Here is a 23,187-nt window from a genome sequence, read left to right on the forward strand (position 1 = left end):
AGGTACGTTGAAGCTTCCGCGACCACCTAGAGCTCACCATTAATTCTGAGGCCGAATACATTGACTAAAACATGTACTTTGGGTTTCAATTAATAATTAATATTTTATAAAATTGTTTCCTAATTCACCCAGAATCCTGTCATTCACTTCAATACTTTGTATGTTAAAATGGGTAAATAATAACAATTGGCCCGATACATTGTCGTAACTAAGCGTGGGATCACTAGAGGACTGTATACCAACCCAAATTGATGATTTTGCCATTCAGATTAAATAGCAAAAGACGCATCACTTAAATTATTTCTACTGCAACTGTAAAACTGTGACCACATAATATATTATGCTTGTGTTTAAAAATTGTTTATTTTAGCAAAAGAATTATGCTTCCGCAACTTCGGGATGACCTCTGGCTTACCACTTTTTATAAAGAATTAAAAAAAATTCAGTTTCATTAAAACAGTTGATTGGCTTAAAGTATTCATTTGTATTTTATTGCGATGCGTCTAAACTAAGCAATACCATATAAACTAATAAGCTATTTTGATGTTAAAACTAAAAAGTTTACTTCTCGTATTTTTTGTAGTGTCAAGAATATTTATTTTTATAGCCTTAAACATCTTTTTAAATATCATCACGCTTGTTGGAGAATATTTATACAAAATTTTATATTTAGTTTTTTTTTCATGGTGTTATACACTTTATTTTGTCTATCTAATTGTGAAGACAAGCAATTCGAAAAAGAAGATTATATGAGCTATAACTTTCTAGATTTTCTTAATTTAAAAAAAATATATGTGATCTAACAATATTAAATTAAGCTAGAGCTTTGTTTCATATGTATATATGATATTAGTGCTCTTGGAAAAATTATTTTATATTGATAAATCATATGGATAAACCGAGAATTAAACAAAAAGATTGCAGAAATTATTTTTCATGGTTAAAGAAAAATAAATGGAGCCACGTGAGAAGTTATTCTCTTGAACTCTATGTGCGTACCTTCAATTTATGGTCGCTCCTAGAGAAAGAAATATGCATTATATATAAACTTAAAAGACAATCCCTAGGTCAGATGGAGTAATTATAATACTATAAAGTAGTTGACCATATTTATGCTGAATCAGCACAGCTCCCTCGGACCAATTAAAGGAACATTAAATAATAATAATTTGATAGATACTAATTGAAAGAATATTCCCGCTAGGTATAAGACAAAAAAAATAATAATTGTATGAGCATTTTTTAAATCATGTTTTTAGATTATAATTACGATTCCGAGTCATATTTCTAGCTTCTTTAAATCCAAATCGAAATTATTTTGACGGCAAAAATACGCAAAAATATTAGCTTCCCCAATTTTTGTTTGATTAGACATATTTTATAAAAACTGTATTCAAGTTAACCTAATAAATCAATAATCTTAAGAATGGTGGAATGTTTCTATGAATTGTTGTTATCCTTAATTTTATCAATCTAGTTATTTCACGTCGAATATGGCTCAGAATCGTAACTATACACTAAAAACGTTATTTTAAAACGTTATTTTAAAGAAAAAGCTTTCGATGCCAAACTAATGTTGTTTGAATGTTTTAATTTCATTTTCGTGTTCTATCACTTATATAACAAATAATGAATGCGGATTGTAGCCGCTGGGAGAAAATGCTCTTGTAGAACGTATTCACAAATATATGTTCATGAAATATTTTTACGAAGTTAAATAATTGAGAATATTACAACCTTTTCTTAACATTTATTCAAGATTGTTTTTATGTTGACACAACATGCATGTCAATATTTTTCATACTGTAAAATCCTTTTGAACACCCTTTCTTTCCATTTTTGCTAACTTTCAATTTTCTATAGATTGCCAATTTTTGTTTATATTTAGAATTATTAATTTAGCCAATGATTAAAAAAGAGAAAAGACAATTAATTATTTCATATATACCAATATCTACAAAATTGTTCATCATTTGTTTAAATTAAGTATATACATATATGAATTTTATACTAATAAGATTGAATATCTTACTAATGCTTAATATTGAGCCTTTTCAAAAAAAGAAATATCAATTAATGTACATACATATATAAAAAAAATGAAGTAATTATTTGTTCTTTCAGTTTTTTTAACTCACTGTTTCATAAAAGTTTCTTAAAAGAAGTCATTTCAAACATAACGAAAGGAAATTTATAATAAGTTATTTTGAGTGTTTTCCCATAAACTTTCTTAACATTACCTATATGTATTAATGAGATAAAAAAAAAAAAAAAAGTAAATTTTGTTACATACCAAAGTTTGGATTTCTTGTTCATTATATACCTATATCATAAATTAGATTTTTTCACAAGATGCATCATTAAAATAAAATCTTAACTTATTTACGTAAATAACTTTTGCTTTAGTTATATTAGTGTTAAGACTCGGACCAAGAACGATTTTTTTTGGGAGGAGGGGGGGTTTGGTTTCAAAAAGTTTATTCAAGCCAATTTGATCAATATTTTGGTCCCAACCACAGACCAAAATTTAATCGTTTACAAATCATGCTCTGATTTTATCCCTTATCCTGATTTATATGTAGTAACGAAAAACTATTTATGCAATACACTGAACTTCAAATGACATTAAAGGGAGGATATTCATAAATTTAAACACAAGAGGTAATCAAGAATTCATTTATATAATCGGTCTAGACCATATATCAAATGATACCGTTCAAGACCAAGTTTTTCTTTGAGACCAGTTCTTACTGAACTTCTTTAAAGAACAGAATTTGTTAGGTCCACTAAAAATCAGTCTAAAATTTTCAAACCATAACCCAACAATAAATAAGTATCGGAATTTAGTATACTTTTCGATAACCTTTTGACTAGAAATAATTTTGGAAAAAAATAAAAATTTCAGAAAACTTAGTTTTTTGTTTTTGTTTGTATTGATTCATTGTTAAAGATAGTTTTTAAAATATACCTTTCGTTGTTAAAGATAGTTTTTAAAATAGACCTTTCGTTTTTAGGAAGGAAGAAGAAGTGTTTAGCTCAGAAATTTAGGCGCTACGTCATTGACTGTTTCATAATTTTAAGATCTAAAGACGCTGCAAGAATCAGTTCAAATACAATTTTAGTATATTACCGTTTTAAAAGGGTCAGTGTTGGGTACCCCTACAGTATTTACATTTAATCATGGAAAATCACAATAGCCTCGTATGTGGGCCACTGATTTTTAAAATTTCAAATCGAGTTCAAACTGAATAAGCGATATTTTATAAAAACAATTGAATGAAACAACATACAGAAATCTGATTTTTTTTTTTTTTTTTTTTTTTTTTTTTTTGTGAAAATACTTGTAAGATGAAATTATTATATAATATGAGGTTTTGTTTTTTTTCATATGGATTTAAGTATTATCTCGATTTAAAGTTTTAGTAAACGGTAAACTAATAAATAAAACTTGCTCCAGATAAGCTTCATAATTTTACTATCTACATGTATAGTTTTTTTTTGTCTATTGCTCTATAGATATAAAAATAAATACATAAAATATATATTTAAACACAATGAACAAATATATTGTATTTGTACAAAGTGAATAATGAACTATTGAAGTTAAGTAAAGGAATCAGTAGCAGTTCTGGTCTAGCTGAAAGTCCAATTTAATGAATTGCGTTTTAATCTTATTAGGAAGACATCAACTTTTTGTTCCCACTCTCATTGAAGTCAGACCCTAGGGACAAGAATGATGCAATTTAGTAGCATCCGACATTATTTCGCTCGTTTATTCAAACGTACTCTAAATATGTATATATATATAAACAAATCTTCACAAAATTCAATTTTTGTATAAAAAGGAAAAACATTCCCAAAAAAAGAAACAATGCCTTAATTTAATTACAAACAAGAAACTTTACTCAAGTTACTTCAAAGTTAAAGAAAAGAGTTAAAACTTTTGACAAACACAAAGATATAGAGAAATATTTTGGATTAAGAGCAACATCTGACAAGTGTTGGTAAATCATAGCTCATAAAAAAAAATTTTGAAAAGGAATTTGCTACCATAATAATAATGTATATAGTTTTAAGATGAGAATAATTTGCATATCTTATAGTGTAAGAGTGAGATTGGAAAGCATTTTTGGAAGAGGTACTAGAGCTGACACAAGAATACCCATTTTGATGTATACCTCTTAATCTCGATCCTTAAAAGTCCTGAAATGTGTCAAGTAATATGAAGTGTTGCTGCAATATATAACCCAAAAAACTTAACATTTATTACTTTATATAATTAATTTGGGTGTTTTAATATAAATTAGGTCTACTACATTTATTTACATTGTCTTGTTTCTGTTTTCTTTTTTAAATAGCTGTTTTTCTTTTCATAAAATTAGGTTTGTATGTTTAAGTAATCGAAGTACCGGGTGGTCCAATGAAATTTGAACTCTTTATAAATACAAAAATTTATTTAGGTTGAGTGATTGAAATTAATCCATATTTCAATATATTAAAGCATAAACAATTATTTACAAAACAAAAAAAAAAAGCCTGACCTCTTTAGCTTACGTACAAGTCGATAAAATTATACTTGAACTGGATCGACGAATTTCCATTCACGCACTCCAAACAGTTGGGCATTTCCAGAACCACCGTCTACGCTGTCAGCAAACCGAAAATGTTGGAGAGTAAGAAACGCTTTGTTAAAAAGACCGAAATGGACCCGGAGGACTTGACAAAAACAGTCCAGGCCAATCCCCTCAAGTCCATGAGAGTCCATGCAAGAGATCTTGAGATTTTACACCAGATTGTCCAGAGAGCTATCAAAAAGTGGGCGGAAAGAGACTTATGACGCTGGAGAGGCCACTTTTGATACCAGCAATGAAATAAACCCATCTCTTCCATTGTAAGACTCTTTTGAACTCTTTTTTGACAATTTTGCCCCCCCCCCAAATCTACAACCCTGATGCCAGCTCCATTGACTCCTTTTGGTTGTATGTCGAGGGGAAGCCCTGCAGTGTCTGTCATCCAAACACTGATGCCCTCAAAGCCACTGTCAGCCAGCACTCGGACGCCATGACAGAGGACTACATCTGTTGCGAGTACCAGGCCTTCCACCACTACCTCAAAGCCATCATTGCCGCATAGACGGCTACATGAATAATTAAGAGAGCTAAGATACACATCTTTATAGTGTTAATTCATATTTTATATCTTGTTAAATTCAAAATGTTCGGATTTTAATGTACCACTTGGTACATAACTATATACATATTGAAATATGTTGTAGCTATTTGTAGAAAGTCCACCCTCTAATCAGAAAATTCAAAAAGTGTATAACTTAATAGTTGAAATAGTAGAAATATCACTTATAAAGAGATGAAATTACTGTAAGTATTTACCTACATATATGAGCATTCGTTGACAAAATTTTAACCTCATATTTCCTGTAGAAGAAATGTTTTTTTCTTCATTAGAGTGGGAGAGTGGCTGAAGGGGTTGGATTCCCACTCCTACACTGAACATTTGAAGACTTTTAAGTGTTATATACGTGCACAGTATTTGGAACAGTTTTAAATAAAAAGAACAAAGATCTGAAAAAATTAAAAATAAGTAGAAAATAAATTGTTAAACGTCTTAAGTATCTTAAAGTACAATTTGTATATGCTAAAGAGGCACCACAATTATAAATAAACATTGGTAAAACTGTAGTCTAGAAACGGTGAAATTTACATATCGTTTTTTTATTGAATTCGCTCCACTTCGGCACTGCTCCATGACTGACTTAATTTTGAGAATCACAAAATTACTCAAAATTTCTGCTTTGGTGGACAGTATACAGTATACTTTTGTTGTTTTGAAAAATATTTATTCATAATATCTAAAGACATAAATATGAAACTTAATTCGTAGATATATACAGCTAAATGTGTAAATTGTGAAGTTCTATAACATATATATATTATTCAAAACTATGCACTCCACTTTCATCATAAAATCCTCAAATTAAGTATACATATTATTTCTATCATATATATTTGAACCCTATGATCGTCCTTCATATTTTGAGCTTTTAGAATAATAATTTTGAAATTTTTAGGGGAAAAAAATGACTTTTTCCTTTTCTAAAAATTTGAAAGTCCTTTCAATAATATTTTTATATATAAATTTGTAGATCTTAAGGTAAATAAAAGTACATCGATCTAACTTTTATTAAAATTAAGGAATTAATTAAATTATTTATTGATAAAAAAGGTATTTGCTTTATACATTATCTCATTGTCATAATCATCAAATTTATCAGTAAACATTTACTCATCCTACGTTTAATTCCATCATTAGTAATACAATTTTACTCAGAATCATAATTATGAATAGATTTAAAAATTGTTTTCATAAAAATATACTTATAAAAAGGATTTAATAATGTATGTAATTATCAAGATAGGAAGGTGGGAAATCAGAGAATGGTGCACCTTTTAAAGGAGAAAAAAAAATCTTCTTCACCTCTTCATATGTAGGTAAGAAGAAAGGAATCTTAAATATTCCTGTCACTACAGATTTATATACCTGAATAAGATAAAAAGTGATAAAAAATGGATGTATTTGCTTCTTGGCATTTTTATTCATCATTTTCGATCACAATCTTATAAACCATAATTTGATATCCAGGTATGACATCTAAATATTTTGATGTTCCAGGTTTGTTAACTAAATTTACCCATGTAAACAAAAGGGTACAAACGTTATAACGATCATTTTTCTGTTAATCGAAATTAACACAATATTATTTTATATATTTAAACTTCACAGCAAACATGTCTATTAGCCAGAAAGGGGCTCTGAAGGAAGCTGTGAGAGTGAAAATATCTTATCTATAACATTGATATGTCATCTATTATATAAATTAGATTATATCTAAATTTCTTATAATTCCATTGAGAGTTAGTCATTCCACACCTTAAAAAGTATAATTAGTTACTCTACAAAAATATTATTTTGTTTATTTTTAACGTACACTCTATTTTTAACTGTTGTATCATAGTATTTTTGCAAAACTTCACACTGGTATAATTTTTAACCAAATACAAACTTTATATATTCTGTAAAATTGTGTTCTGTCAGAGTGAAACCAATTCCAAGTATTAGAGCCAAAAAAAAACGTGTTGCTATTGTCTCCAGTCTCCCCCTTCTTATAACAAAAGAAGATGTATATATTTCACGTAATTTTGTATGATATATCAGCGCAAATATAAGCTTGAACGAGCATTATTTGTATTTTATGCTTTGATAAACTATCGTCAATTTCTATCAAAAAATTATACCTACTAAAATTTTGGATACGCTGCAAATGACATTTAATGCAGCCAAAATTGAACGTCACAATATAACAATGTTACATTTTATTTGAAAACCAATATTAAAGTCAATATAATTATTATAATTCAAATAAAGGTTCTAAAATATAGCCAAAAGTTTGGGGTATATAATTCATACCACAAGGCTTATAATTGACTCAAATATGTCTATACAATATTGGACTGTATTTATATACGGTATGCAATAAATAAAATCATTGGGATTTATCTTTTTGATTTAAATTCAAGATTGTTTTTATGTTGATGTACTGCATATAAAGTTGTAAATCCTAAGCATTTTCGCTATGTAAAAAATCCGCATGGTTACTTTGATAATTATAAAAATGTTTGGAGGGAGAGTAGCTTAGCTGTTTGGATTATTCACTGAATCAGCTACTAGGAGCATTCCCAGGAAATAAGAGCATAAATATAAATAACTCGGATGTGTATTTTAATTCTACTTTGATTTTTGATTTGAAAAAAAGACGTCCACTTACAACACCCTGTCTTCTATGAGCAAAAACACTCGTGGTTACACATACGTTCTATTAATAACACTCAAATTAGCAACTATACAAAGCCTGGGACGCTAAAACATGCTTAAGTGTTACAACTCTAATAATATATACATTATTTGTAAATATGTACATTTACAATGGCTCCTCCAAAATTTTGTGTTGTTTTTACTTAACATTTTGATATAAAAAGGAAATGAATCTATAAACATTGAAAAATAAAGACTACAATAAAAGGATTGCAATGGTTCTACCTTCTTATGTGTGCACTTTGATATCATAAATAAATAAGAGATTTTTATTTATATATGTATGGTACGTCTAGTAAATACCATAACATGTAAGTATGGATATAATATCTGCCTACTTGAATTCTTTTCTCATCTTAATTAACCTTGAAATTGTAGCTTCAAACAAATATAGAGTGAAACAGATCATTACTACTAGTCTTGTACCTGTCCTAACTCTTTTGGTCCAGTCTGGCATCGATCCATAAATACAGGATATTTTTTTATTCATTATTTTTTATTTCTCACTCTGATATGAAATGACTTTAAAAAAAATTGGATATCATAATAATTTGGAAATATTTTCCAAAAAATATTGAATGGCCATTCTGATAAATAATTTGGTTCATTGATATTCGACAGACATTTTTTCAGGCAAAAGTTTTTGTTAGCTTAGCCTCTGTCGATATTGAGTTTTACTGACTTTTTTTTTTTAGAAGGAAATATTTTTATCAATTAATAAAAGGTTCTTTTCTGGATATAAATATGTTTTATTTTTTCAAAGGGGCTTCACATCTATTTTTTTAATGGCAACAAAAAAAAACTTTTTTAAACTTAGATACACTTTCTTTTGTGGGGGTGGGGAGGCACTCACAACGTATCTCAAAGACCCTGCTTAAGCATTATTCCTGAATAATATGCATTAATGAGGAAGAAATACCTCAGTGATGTTACGAGGGATATAATTTTTCTTTTTATGAGTAAGTACTAGAATGGAAAGAACACCCACCCCCATAAAAACACAGCTTACTTTTTCATCCTACCATGATTCACTTTGATAAATTTATGCATTTTTTTTGGTCTCAATTTCTTCGGTACAGTCCAGTCCAGTCTTATGATGGTCGATCCTGAAATTTTTCCTACAAATATCCGTGTTGTATAAAGTTAAGGGAAAAAAATGTCATTTTTTCATTATACAGACATATTTTATTAATACTTAATTATATCTTAATGTAATCTATTAAATAATTAAAAAGTAATACACACCCTTAATGACGTCTCAAATATAGGCATAGGAACTGGGTAGCCAGTTACCTGTCAATTCCCTCCAAATGGAGGAAAATTATCAATAATTGGGCAATTAATATATTATATTCATGTTACAGTAAAACTAAGCAATATCCGGGCAAGTAATATGGTACGTTCGGGCAATATTTAACGTTTCGAAAAAAAAACATCCTCAAGGAATGAACTTCCTAAAATATATATATACCCTCTCCTACGCAAGGGATATATTTTTTTTTTCAAGGGCCGAAAAGTGGGACTGAACTAGACTGGATTATAGTTCTCAATTATAAGTTCTTTTTAGATATATACAAATATTTCCGTAATCTGAGATATTTTTCAAAAATACCTTATCAAAATAAAATCATGAGAAAAGGACACTGCTTTCAGATTATTTAATGCTCAAAATGGGAACTTTTTCTTTCATCACTTTTCATTTTCTATTAAACCAAGTTGTTGCTCGTAAGTGGATTGTACTGTATGTTTAAAGAAAATGTGTGGTTTATATTTTTATAATATTAATAGATGAAAGGTCCAAGATCTGTTTTAATAATAACAGATCTTGAATCTGACTATTTTTTTTTTATTTTTTTTGTGTCGAAGCGTTCAACTTTTGATTTAGATGAACGTAGGTCAAAGCATAGCTTTCTAAAATGAGGGGTTTTGTCATTAACAAAAAATCAATTAATTATTTAGAAGCCTCAAAATGTTGTATGAATAATTTATATATGGAAAAAAATATACATATAGAAAGACCCCTCTCTTCACAAATGGAATTGCTGAATAATAACAACCTTATTCGGTTTTTATATGTAATGAACCCTTTAGATTTTTTATATAATGCGCTTACCTATGTCAAAATTGAGACTTTAATTGTACAATAGCTAGGGTGACCAATAGTTATTTTCCCTCGATCTATTCAAAATCAAGCAATATTGATTTTTCTCAAAATGGAATGTGGATTAAATTTTATTTTTAGACGACTAATTGTCAATTTCTATCGACAAATTATTCTTATTACCCCTTTGTAGAAGCCACAATTTGCACTTCAAGTACCCAAAATGATTATCACAAAAAAAAAAAAAAAAAGCAAAAAGTTACTAGATAATATTTTAAAGGCCATATCAGAGCAACTATAAATTTTTGAAATCAAAGAAAGTCTCTAAACTATGTCCAATATCCTTGGGCATCTTAACTTACATATAAATAAATTTTTTAGTACAAAGCCTATATAATTGACTGATAAGGCTGTATGTATTTAGATTTTTAAGGAGAAAACGTATTAGACTCAAATTTGGCTTGTGATTTTATTGACAGTAGACCAGCTCAGAAATGGAATTTTATATTTGTAACTCAATCCATCTCTGCATTCTAAGGTCTTACTTCCATAAATTTTTCTTTAGTGCTATCTCATAAATCCAAGCAATAAAAGGCCAATATAATTTGACAGCTATCAAATAGGGAAACAAAATAGATCTTAAATTTGATTTCATTATTTTATTAAAAAAACAACCAAAGTTAACTATGACTGTATTTCTTGATTTTCAATTTTTCAATGATCATATTTTTTTTAATTTTTTTTATTTTAACCGTGTGTAGATAAAATATTTTATAAAAAAGTTTAATGGAAAATTAATGGGATTATGTGTAATATTGTATTTATAAAAATAATAATTTGATGCTTACAATTTTATGAAATATCTGACTTTTTGTTGGAAAAACAGACGAAAATTAACTTAAAAACAAGAATAATTTATAATCTATTATTAATTCATTACAAAACATTAATACTCACAAAATAAAAACTAAGTACATTTTATTTTCTTTATTGGAACTCCAAATTTGGTCACCCTAACAATAAATATATTTCACATTGTTAATCATTGTTGTATCTCTCATCCTTTTCTATAAAAAGAGAGAGAAAAAAAACTCTTTCTAATTTCACAAATGTGGGTTAAAGGATTGTAATCGGTTTTTAACTTTACCAAGGGGCGCTCTTGCTTTTTTGAATCATGTTCGTGATGTTTTCAGTTTCTATTTTTATTGATCATTCTAATTACACTAACGAATTGTATATGTATCCAGAAAGTATTCGCGTAAACATTAATACCTTGGCATACAAGTTAATGTTGTTCCTGGATGGAGCACGTAAATCTAACCAATTTATCCCATCCCATAAGGAACAACTAAAATAAATACCCCTTAAATAGTCTCTCTTGACCAATTCGTTACTATAAAAACTCTCGTATGTCAAAGCAAATATTTCCTTGGAATCCAACTCGTATCTGAAAAAAAACTTAGTCAGTTGGGACACTCATATCAATAGATCTTAATGTAATTACCTGTATAAAATTAAATTTGGGTTTATTATTCTAATTATAAATACATGACAATAATTCATTAGGATTTATAGAAAATTTCCTGATGGTGAGGAAGAAAGAGATCCCGTGTTTTCGAAATCCTGGCAGTTATATACATCTTACACTAATATATGTTTATAGATTTATAATTGGTAATTACAACAAAATTTCACATACATGGATTAACGTTTGCATTGGTTATATGGACATAATTCATAAGCTTATAAGTTCTGAGCAGACTATCATTGCTACTCTCCGTCTTTTATGAGTAAATGCAGTAGTTATTACTTTATTCTTTTATATTCCCTGCTTAAGAATTAAATAGTAATGATAGCTGCTTTGGAAAATAAAAAAATCTGCTCCAATTTGCCAATTCAAAAAGTATCGCACATGTTCTTGGTCATAATTATAATCTTAATTCAGTGATACTATCAGTCTTTTCCCCGCCTTCTCTTTGTGTTCTTCAAAAGCTCATCCCTAATAATAAGGTTGAAAGTAAGTACAAAATCGATAGTGGACTATTAAAATACAAAGAGAAATTATTGACTATTGTGATGTAACATTGGTACATGATATGTAATTTGTTACCAGAACTTTGAAAACTTCCTCCCCGAAGTATATCTTTGTTGTTCCTCTCCTCTCATTCCAAGAGCCCCCCATTGTAATATACTACAATACTTACACAGTACCGTTGCCGGGTTTTTCTCCTTGTGTGTGTGTATGTGTTCTTTTCTCTTAGTTATTTGTTGTTTTATAACTTCATAATACATATATATATATATATGAAAGGTTGTACTTTTTTCTTCTTTTTTTTCAAAAAAAAAAAAAAAAAGAAGAAAGAATATACTATTAAATACTCAGTGCTCAACAACTTAGTCTTGTTCTTGCCTGCTTTCGTGCTAGTAGTAGTGGGTGTCTCGCTACTACTACTGCTACGGTGCTCACCAATATGTTCTTAAACATCAAGTGAAAAACAAGATCATGATAATTATAGAAGATGAAGATGGATTGAGTCATCATAGGAGTTGTTCCTCCGTCTCAGCATTGTCCTCCTAAAGAATCCATAAGCTCATCATCATCCTTTCCCCTTTTTTTCTTCATTTCCTTACTTCTAATCAGAATGAGCTTTGCTGTAGGAGCTTTTAGTGCCAATTTAAGAAATACTCGTGGTCCAAATGTGTCCTCATCAAGTGGAAATCCTGTAGTGTCATCCTCATCAGGATGTTACTCCAATAATAATAGTAATAAGGACTCATCGCTGATTTCCAAATACTTTTCGAATATACAAAGTAGTGGTGTTGGAGATCACAATACGATATTGGAGGAGGATCATTATGATAACTTGGAGAATTTAACGACTTTCCATGGGTAATTATCTAAAGAGTTATAAGTTCATAATTACATATATTTATATAATTAATTTGTTAGTAGATCTTGTATGAATGGAAACTAAGCCTGTCATTGATAATATGTATAATATATTAATCAAAAGAAAAGTATGCTCTGCCCTCAAAACTTGTACATCCTTTACAAATATAATTATGTAGAGCTATATAGGTATTTTATTTTGAACTTAAACCCCATCCCGTCTCCATCACCTGTCCTTATAAAATTACCCACACCTTAAAGCACTCTTTATAAGATATCATTTCCACCATACGATTATAATTATTATTATAAAAAACTTGGGTTTAGTAATGAGACTCTGTCTAATGTCTATTCCTTTTCTCTATTCAGTTTTAAGTTATTTTTCTGGACAGGGTTTGGTTGGCACTATGTGATCTCAGATCGTAAACCAAAATTTAATCGTTTTTAAATCATCGAACAACTTTCTCCTTATCTTATTTATATAATTTGTCACATACAAAGCACTTTGAATTAGAGTAACATCATTGTGCCAATGTTCACAATTAAGAACCACACTAGATTGAATATTTTTATAATCCATCAATATTCTTTTTTTCGTGGAAGGTTTTGAGCGAATTTTTCAATGTGACCGATCCAGGATTTCCAAATCGACAGCCAATACTGAATTGTTCAGATCACCCCTAAGATAATGAAGATGAATTGACGATATATATTTTTTCCCCCATCAAGTGGTGTTAATTAAAGTCTATAACAATACACTTTAAAGATATTATAGTTACTAAAAGTAAAAACAAAAAATATTATTGTCAGTAAAAGTAATACATAGGTATTACTTAATAGTACTAAAAGACTGTAAAACGAACGTACAGGTGAAATAAACAATTTTAAAATATAAATATGTCAGATAAAAAAAGATTAAGATAAATTAAGTAATTAAAATTGAGGTCAGCCACACATCTCTGACGATGACATAGAGGTATGGAATTCCAAAGAGAAGCGGTTTGTACAATAAAAACTATTTTTGAAAATGTATTTATTGATTTTGGGAGGTGGAGGATGTTTTCTTGAGAGAGTTTCGTTTTGTGGACGAGGTGGTTTTTGTTTAGTAACCGATGTGTTGGAAATAGCTTTACCATTTTATTGATAATTATATGGAGCCTAATAACATCTCTAATAGCATTTACATGGCATAGAGTTTTGTCTTTTGAGTTTGTATGGATAATCATCGTAATGCTCCAATGAAGGAAACATTGACCTTAAACTGACTTTTAACTTTTCCAGGGACTTAGTCAAATAGTTTCCGTACATTCAAATTGGGAGAAAATAAAGTGTGTCAAGTTTCAATCTGAAAAAGAGTTAATGATTTAGCTATAACATTGTTGGCGCATAATCAAAATTAGTTCATGAGGCTAGTATTTATTTAGGTATAACCATTGATGGAAATAAGTCATAAGCTTTCACTAAGATCCCCATGCGTGTTGCAACATGAAAACAATCTTAAATAAAAATCATGAACAATACGATATTTTTCTAGTTTGCTTTTTTGTTGACGGAGCACATCCGTAAAATACATGAATTGAGTTGCATGTATTTTAATGTACTTGAAAATATTAATATTATCAAGAAATGTATGTATGTACATTATAGAATAAGAATCATTGTAAAAACCATATTTATTGAATATTGGAAAATGACTTTTTTTATGTATCATGATGATTGTACATATGACATAAATGTATAATATGTTAATTTCATAAAAGACGATCTATGTAGGTATGTGCGTAGGAAAGAGTACTTAAGATGTATGTTGTAGTACTAGTAATACTTTGTCTTCTTTAGTCATGCTCTCATAAACGATACTTACTACAAATGTGATATCTATGTAGGTACGTTATTCATTCAATATATATAAGTACCAGGGTGGTCTGAAAAGTTTTCAACCTCAACATGAAAATGGTGGCACTCGTATACAAAAGCTAGTCACATCTATTTAGCACCTATTGACAGTCTCTTACCAAAAGTTTCAGCACAGTTGATATGTAACTGTTGTTTGAGTGAGTTGATGGGAGTGTTTTCGTGAAAATTGACAAAATCGATTATCAAGTTTATCACAGTTTAGGAATAATAAAACCAAGTTCTGGCGCCCATTAATTATTGCATCATTGTTATGTCGGAAACTTTTCAGACCACCCTCATTTGTAAATATCCCTTGCAAGTTTTTTTTTCTTATGATGATTCCGTTTTGTATTTTTTTCAACAAAAAGTAGGGATATGGGAGGAGGGTATATGTTAGAGTAAAGAAAGAAATGTATGTTAAACAGTCTCTTTTTTGAAGAAATATTTTTTTCTTCTCTGCAAAAACCCGCGATCCAATGTGTAATTTTTCGGAAAACATTTCGTCCTTTTTTTGTTAGATTAAGTCGTAAGTTATTTTTTTTTCTAAATCGTTTTGACCAGTATCTCGTTCCAAACCGCGATTTTAGATTGAAATTTAATTGCTTTTAAGCCGTAGACTTTTCGGTTTCAATCTGTGGACCGATTTTCTCCCCTTATTTATGAGTTATACAAATATGATTTATGCAACACATTGAACTTCATCTGACGTCAATGTAGGCAGATGTTCACAATTGGAAACATGCATGATGACATCAATAATTTATTTATAGAATCCGTCTGCATACACCGAAATTTAAGACACCAATCCAGATCAATTTTTTTGAAGGCCTAATCCAGACCCAAGTTTTCTTATGCACCGATCAAGACCAAAGTTATCTTTGAGACTGATATGGACCAAAATTCTTTAGTGTACCGAATTAGTTCGGTACACAAAAAATTATAATGGTCTCAAAATTGTATAGGACTGTTAGACTAAAAACCAACACTAGTATTTTTCATCTTGTAAATTTTTGCTACATGACATATTTGTAACCATTTTAATGTTTTATATTATAGGTTCAAACTTGAACTTATAAGTAGTTTCAATTCTTCAACCGTAAAGACATAGCCGAAAATTTATGCATAAAAAATTACCTCGAATAACAAAAATATTTTCTCGTGGTAATCATCAAATAACTATGTTTGGCAATGTATATCTGTGATCAAATAAGGAAACCACAAACAATGAATACATTTTGAATGATTTAAAATTAAGTTAAAATGGTTTTGCCTGGAAAACCAAATACAAAAATATATAAAAGTACAATTTTTGACAAATGGTATCTTCATATTCTTTGATGGTACAAGAGGCGTGAAAATGGCTAATTTAGACCCAAAAATCCATTATTTTAATTATTTTCAAATTAAATTGGTATGTACTACACTAAAAATGGCCTTAGAGAAATAACTTTGGCAATGTCAGCTTTGTATTGTCTCCAGTAGATAAGTTATTTGTGCGGGGGGAGAGATATTCACTCGAAAATGGAATTTAGTCCATGTACATATACAAATATATTATTTTATTACTTTAAAAAAAATATTTTGGCATCATAACAACAACATATATATGTATTATGAACATTCCATTACTTTATTTTTGATAAAAAAAAGACAACCATATATGTATAATATACTTAAATTTTTTTTCACATATTTTTAGTAAAACAACCGCTTCTTTTAAGATATTTTAAAAAAAATTATAGCAGAAAAAAAATTCAGGAAATACTTGGTTGCTTAATAAATTTTTACTGCATTTATTGTAGGACCTTTATAAATTGTTTTTTCTCATCTTTAAATTGATAAAATGATGCTTTACAATATTCACAAACTTAAACTCATATTTTAACTATAATGAAAAGAAAGCTTTCATTTTTTTCGTACCATATGTCGACAAAAAACCTCATACAAAATATGATCATTATTTTTTTGTGGCCAAGGCAAATTATATCTCATGATCTCTCGTTGTTAATAAAAATGTATGTTCTTAATATCAATGTATTTTGTTAATAAACATTATTGTTACTGTTAACCAAACTGTTATAAAGACAAAAACTTGCCTATATAAAAAGTCCTGTATCTACAGGGTTCGGAAGCAAAACGTGGACTTTTAATAAATGCTAATTATGTAATTAAAATAAAGAGGTTTGTGATTCTTTCCTTCATATTCCGAATTTCATGTCCTTTCTGCATAAGTAAGCAATTATAAACATTTCTCAAATCTTTCATCATGAGTGAGCAAGAAGCAAAACGGCAGAGGATCTCAGACCTTCTGAAAACTACCTATCAAAGAAAGAAGGAAGTGGGGATACAACTTGAAAAGGGATTCTGAGTTTCTGGGGACCTGAAGAAGAAGATCAAGGAAGTGCCCTGCACAATCCATGTACCGCCTCTCTAACGTGTTTGACGTGGACGAAAGGATAATCAGGAGGGCTGTGAAGGAGGAGTTGGGGTTGTCTTGTTACACAAGGACCCCACGCCACCTGTTGAATGACACTCTGAAGGAAAGGAGACTGCAGAGATGCAAGAAAGTTCGTGCTTGGATCAGGGCAAATTGATCCACGGTAAAAAACTTCTCTGACGGCAAGATCTTCACCGTGGACAAGGTCTACAACTGTCGGAACGACTGTTGGCTCGGGAGATTACCAAAAGAGGTCAGGGTGTGCTCTGTACAAATTATCCGGTCCAAACAATGATCCTGTTTGTCTTGTTTTAAGGCAGGGGAGAAAATCGGCCAGGAGGCCTAGTAAAAGGTGCTGAGGTCCACCATACTGCCATGGATCAAGGCCTCTTTTCTAGAGGACAACTATTTCTGGACCCAAGATGGTGCACCCTTACGCACATTGGCCAAATTCCAGAAGTTCTGCACCGACGACATGGCAAATTTTTGGCCCAAGAACATGTGGCCATCATCTTCCCTGGATTTGAACCCGTTAAACTTTGCTCAGTGGGTACTTTGGAGAAGGAGACTAACCACCGGACATATCACCTCAACGTGGACTCCCTGAAGCCCGCTATTGTGAAGGAGTGGAACAACTTGTCCGAAAAGTTCATCATCAACTCTGGCAAAGCTTTAAGCCACCGTTTGGGGGCTGTGATTGCTACTGAGGGCGGCCATATTCAGTGAACATTTTCACAAAGGTAGTGTCTCCAAGTTTTGTAAAAAAAATTTCAAAATAACTTATCAAAAAAAAAATTATTTACATTTTTCTCAAATCAGTCATTCCGTCCACGTTTTGTTTCTGAACCCTGTAGTTTAATAGTCAAAACTATATATTTAATTTAATGCCCAGAATTAAGTCAGATTCATAAGATTATTTTTCCACTTCCACTTTTTAATATTTTGCAGTATTTTTATGTTCATTTTTTCAGTAAAACTGGCTTGGAGAGGGCTCAAAGTTTATTTTGCTTTGTTTAAACAAAAGTAATAATTATATGAAATAAATAATGATTGAGTTATTATATCAAAAGAATATCAATATATCTTACAAGAGGACCCTATAACTTAAATACTCATGTCTTGATGATATTGGATTCCCCATTAGCAATTTAGAATACTTCTCAGGAGTTACTATTAATTAAAGATGTAGGGAAAAAACCACAGCTTTACCTAATATAAAAAAATTTGGAACTTTCTCATAATCTACTGTAATGAAAAGTTTTATCAATATATGAACTGTTGAGGTTCTCTGGTTCCCTTATGAGAGGATATGGTGATTTTGTCAACCAAGTAAGAAATCAAACTATGTGAGAGATTGAAAATTATGTGTATCTCAAATTTGGCTAACATAGATTATATTAATCAATCTTAGATATTTTGGTACTGATGTTTGAATATATTTGTAATTCTAACTATCATAAATTTTAATAATATGACTTTAGTCAATTTAACCACCATTGTCATCTATGATATGGACTAAATGGGGTTGCAAGCTTTTACATAATTTTTTAATGTACTTTTGAAGCCCTAAGCCTTGTTGATAAAAGTCTTAAGGTCGTCCAAGCTGATTGAAAAAAAAGTCAAATGGATTCAGATCTTGGCTGTTTGTTGGATATTTTTATTTTTATCCTGAAGATAGACTATCTAAGTTTAGTTTAAGTTAATCTTAAGATTATATCCAAATTATGTTTAAGCCTGTTCCTAATTTCCATACACTTGGTTTGAGTGTAGATAGTCCTCAATGTAGCACCAATTTTCTCTTTAATATCTTTTTTTCTCAATCATTTCTCATTAACTTAGTCACTTAAAAAGAAAAAAATGAGCCATCCAAGGCTATACAATCTGCTCTACTACTTTGGTTTTAATAACTTTTAAGAAATTGACATAAACACCTCAAAATAATTTGATTACAAATATAATCCAAAGATAGGTATGCAACGCTCGTTATATAAAATATTCGATCCGACAAATGCATTGATATCTTATAGCTTAGTATATTCAATTTTGTAAGAAAAAGTAATCGGTATGAGTAGCACGTTGATGGAATCACAAAATGAACAACTTAATTTAAGAGAAAATGGAAAAGAAGAGGAAATAAATGGCTTGTGCTAATAGCTGCCACATACCATACCAACATACATATATAAAAAAGTTAAAAAAGTTTTTTTTTTTTTTTTTCCTTTTAGTAGAGACTGGCTGAAATGAATGATATATGAGTTGAGGAAGAATATCATCATTAACACAGCATCAATATACATTGTACAGCTTTACTTTCTGTGTTTTATTGATGGACATATAAATGTACATGTACATTTATTTTTGTGGAAATGTAAAAGGCCTTTTATGAGAAGCTCAATGCAAGTACTCTTGTTATAATATGTAATAAATTACAACAGCCAACAAATAGATGAAATATTTCATTTTTCTATATAGCATAGATAGGTAGACACATCCCTTACTAAACTATATTTATCCTCCTGTGTAATGTTTCCTTATTGATATGTTTGATTCCAAAGTTCCTTTTACAATATGAAATATATATTTGAAAGAAATTGGGAAGGTTTATTCTACACAGTTATCCATGATCATACACAAATAAAACACGAGAGGGACCAACCACTTAACACCAAATTCAATTTTCGCCATATTAATCAGCCTGTAAAAGTTATATGGAGACGTGTTTTTGTAGAAAGTTTACAGTATCATTCAACTATGTATACGGATTTTATACCATAGTTAATGGTTGGTAATTTAGTCATAAAGGGCTATATATAAAGTACCTTCGCAGATAGAAGGTGGAAGGGGCATTTGGTAACAAAAATGAGGTACATACATGTAAATGGTTCTTAATAAAAAGTATCAATCCAGTTTAGAAGCATATTCAGATGGTGGCGGGTTCGATAACTAATATCAATAATGGCCATTATTTTAAAATTGAAACAAAAATGAACTTAATCAAAAATACATCTCATTATAATCGTGGTCCTCTAATAAATTTTAACAATTTCAATGTTTAAGAGTAAGACTCTGTTCTTTACTCAAAATAAAATAATATCTTTCTCTTATATGAGTCTTCCCGAAATAACGTGTGTCAACTTCCCCTTGAGTGAACATTTCACTTCAAACACTAATATATCACTGATTATCACCGTTTGATTTAATTCTTAAATTAACTACAAATAAGTATATGCTCATAAAATAAAAAGGGGTTGAGATTTTAAAATAATACTTGAATTTCGGAAGGAAATTAATGAACCTGGATCAAATGACTCAAAGGTTTAAATTAAAAAATGTGTCACGACTCAGGAGAGGTTGTATGTATTATGTACTCACCTATTTGCAATGATTTTTAGCTAGTGCTACACTAATAGATTGTTATTCCACGAATGAACTGAATCACAGCTCGTATAAACTTGCTAGAAAATGAAAGTATGTCAATTAGCACCTCTCCTAGAATTACAAGCGTTATCAAGAGAGCTTTGAGAAATCCTTAGATCTTTGTATATGGTCATTTCAGGTGTTATAACTTATTGCAAGGAGACTCAGAAGGGAACTTTTCGTATTTGGAGATTGTTTTTAGCTTCGTCCAAATAATTCACAGAAGGCATTTATTATAACGATTTTTAATTAACAAATTTAAAGAAATGAAAAGTTTTATGAAATTTATTACTGGAAAATTATGGATATTATAGAATATATAAATATTTTTTTCAAACCTGTATACTCTACCTTTAGTGTAAACTCCCAATTTAAAATATTAATATGAATTGAATAACAGTCATTCATATTTTGATTACTCTTCCAGAATAATAGAAAATATAAATAATTGAATTTGTAACCGCATTTATATGTTCATTGGACATTACATTGCTTTGATAAGTTTTAAAACATTAGAAAATTAGATATAGATAATTATCTAAAATTATTTTTAAATATATAAATCCACTGAATCCTTCACATCTAAAGTTATTGCCAAACAAAGAGTCACACATTCTTAATGATATGTGAACAAATTTAGTAGTTATATGCTTTAATTGCACTTTTTGACAAAATAAGTAAACCTAAAGATATTTTTGGTATTAGCTGATTGTAGAACATTCAAATTTTACTTCAATTCGGCTTATTGCATCTGAGTAGGAGTACTTTAGCAAACATGTTCTCTCTAATCTAAATTCGCAGATATGAAAAAAATAAAGGACCCGTATTTTTTACAATCCATTACGGAGCTGCCTACGGTATGAGCCCCTAATGCCCCTTTACCATATTCTGTCATATACATAACTTTGCTTACTGCCATGGAATATACATATATTATATCCAAACTTTCTCTTTATTACTTATATCTCTCATCTTTTGTTCTGTTATTAGGATACTGTAGAAAAATTGACTGTTTGATCTTAATAATCTTTCACTTTTCCCTTACTTATTTTTTAATAATTTTAGAAATATTCTACATTAAACTATCTTTTTCCGTCTTTTTATTTGATTAAAGTGTACTATATATGTGCAGTATACCTATATTTAGGTACGTATGTATATTTGATAAATGAGGAAGATAAAAAAATTAATATGAGATGAGATGACATAAGTAAATAAGTTTTATAATATATTTTATATATACTTTGACGAGTCCCAAGTTCAACTTTATCAGGGTATCAAAAAGTACAAGTAGTAAGGCAATGAGCCTTCATTTTTTTACTTTCCTTTATAAAAATAATTAAATCTCAAAGTGGCCACCCTTGGCCTCCGCTATGACTTGACGGGCTTGCATTTCTTTTTCACGTATTCCTCAGACATGTCAGCCCACTCCTTCTCCACTACAGCTTTTATGGTATTCACATTTACATGACAGAGGCCTTCCTGTCGATGGTGCTCCAGATCCCATAGTCTATAGGGTATCAGTATAATGAAGACGGAGCCCACATTGACCAGGACCAGACATTCGCCAACTTGTGGTCACATCACTTATGAGTTTATTTTGGTCTCTCAAGACTTTTATTGATTTCTTTCATATTTTTAGTCTTTGTAATGATACCTTTGGAGCAGGGCACAATGCGGGAGATCTCTACAATACTTATTCCCTCATAAAAAAAACCTTTCACATTATTTTTTTTCTCAGTTGTTTGTGGTCCTATGAAGATGTTTTTTTTTTTTTTGAAAAGATTTATTGGTTTTTATTGTTCTGTGAGTTAAATTAATGTAAAAAACTGTTAAATTTTTTTAGTAAGTCAATGAAACCTTTCCAAAGTTTAATTCACGATTCTCTGGGATACGTTATATTTACATGGATATATTATTTAGCATCAAATAAATCCTCAGCACAAGAAAAAATCCAGATGTTAACCCGGATAATTGGAAAAGTGTTTGAAAGGAAAGTAGCTCAGCAGTCATGATGTTCCATTGGATTAGCTAAAAGAAACTATCCCGGTTAAAGAGGACGAAAAAATTAAAAAAATGCATAGTTAGGAATTACTCAAATGTCCTATAAAAACTTAGTATTATAACTATCTCCAGAACAAAGTAGGGATGGGAAAAATAGGATTTATTGTCTACACTATGTAAATAAGAATGTATGTATAATAACTTAACAAATATTCTTAATGCATACTAGGCCTTGATTTACAATCAATACATATAAATTAATGTTCTTTTAATTGGTCAACCAGAGTTTGCACGGATTATGTTTATGGAAACATTATAGTATTTACAATTACTCCGTTTGACCTCAAAATTGTATTTGAGTCCCTATGTAATAATTATATTTCCTTCTCTAAGAAGATGCAAACTTACTCAAATTGAATTCAATGTAAAAAAAAAAAAAATCCGATTGCTCCGTCTATTGAGTTACGTTTTTTCATTAAATTATATCTTTGATAGACATAAACTTTTTAAGCTATTTTATTGGTGGATTTCATTTTGACATCCAATACTACACCA

General features: G+C 29.7%; 1 protein-coding gene across 5 annotated transcripts in view; it reads left to right on the forward strand.

Moving 5' to 3' along the window:
- Window positions 1-23,187, forward strand: part of LOC121118821 (Potassium voltage-gated channel protein Shaker) — a 185,623-nt gene that overhangs the window by 121,711 nt on the left and 40,725 nt on the right. The window contains exon 1 of one of the 5 annotated variants that reach the window (XM_040713416.2): window positions 12,385-12,878. The exons of the other annotated variants lie outside the window; for them this stretch is intronic. Coding sequence (XP_040569350.1) covers window positions 12,631-12,878 — 248 coding nt within the window. The 5' untranslated portion in view covers window positions 12,385-12,630. Of the gene's footprint in view, window positions 1-12,384; window positions 12,879-23,187 lie in introns of those variants that run through there. 5 annotated transcript variants of the gene reach the window in all.

The sequence above is a fragment of the Lepeophtheirus salmonis genome, chromosome 5, assembly GCF_016086655.4.
Source record: "Lepeophtheirus salmonis chromosome 5, UVic_Lsal_1.4, whole genome shotgun sequence".
Classification (NCBI taxonomy): Eukaryota; Metazoa; Arthropoda; class Copepoda; order Siphonostomatoida; family Caligidae; genus Lepeophtheirus; species Lepeophtheirus salmonis.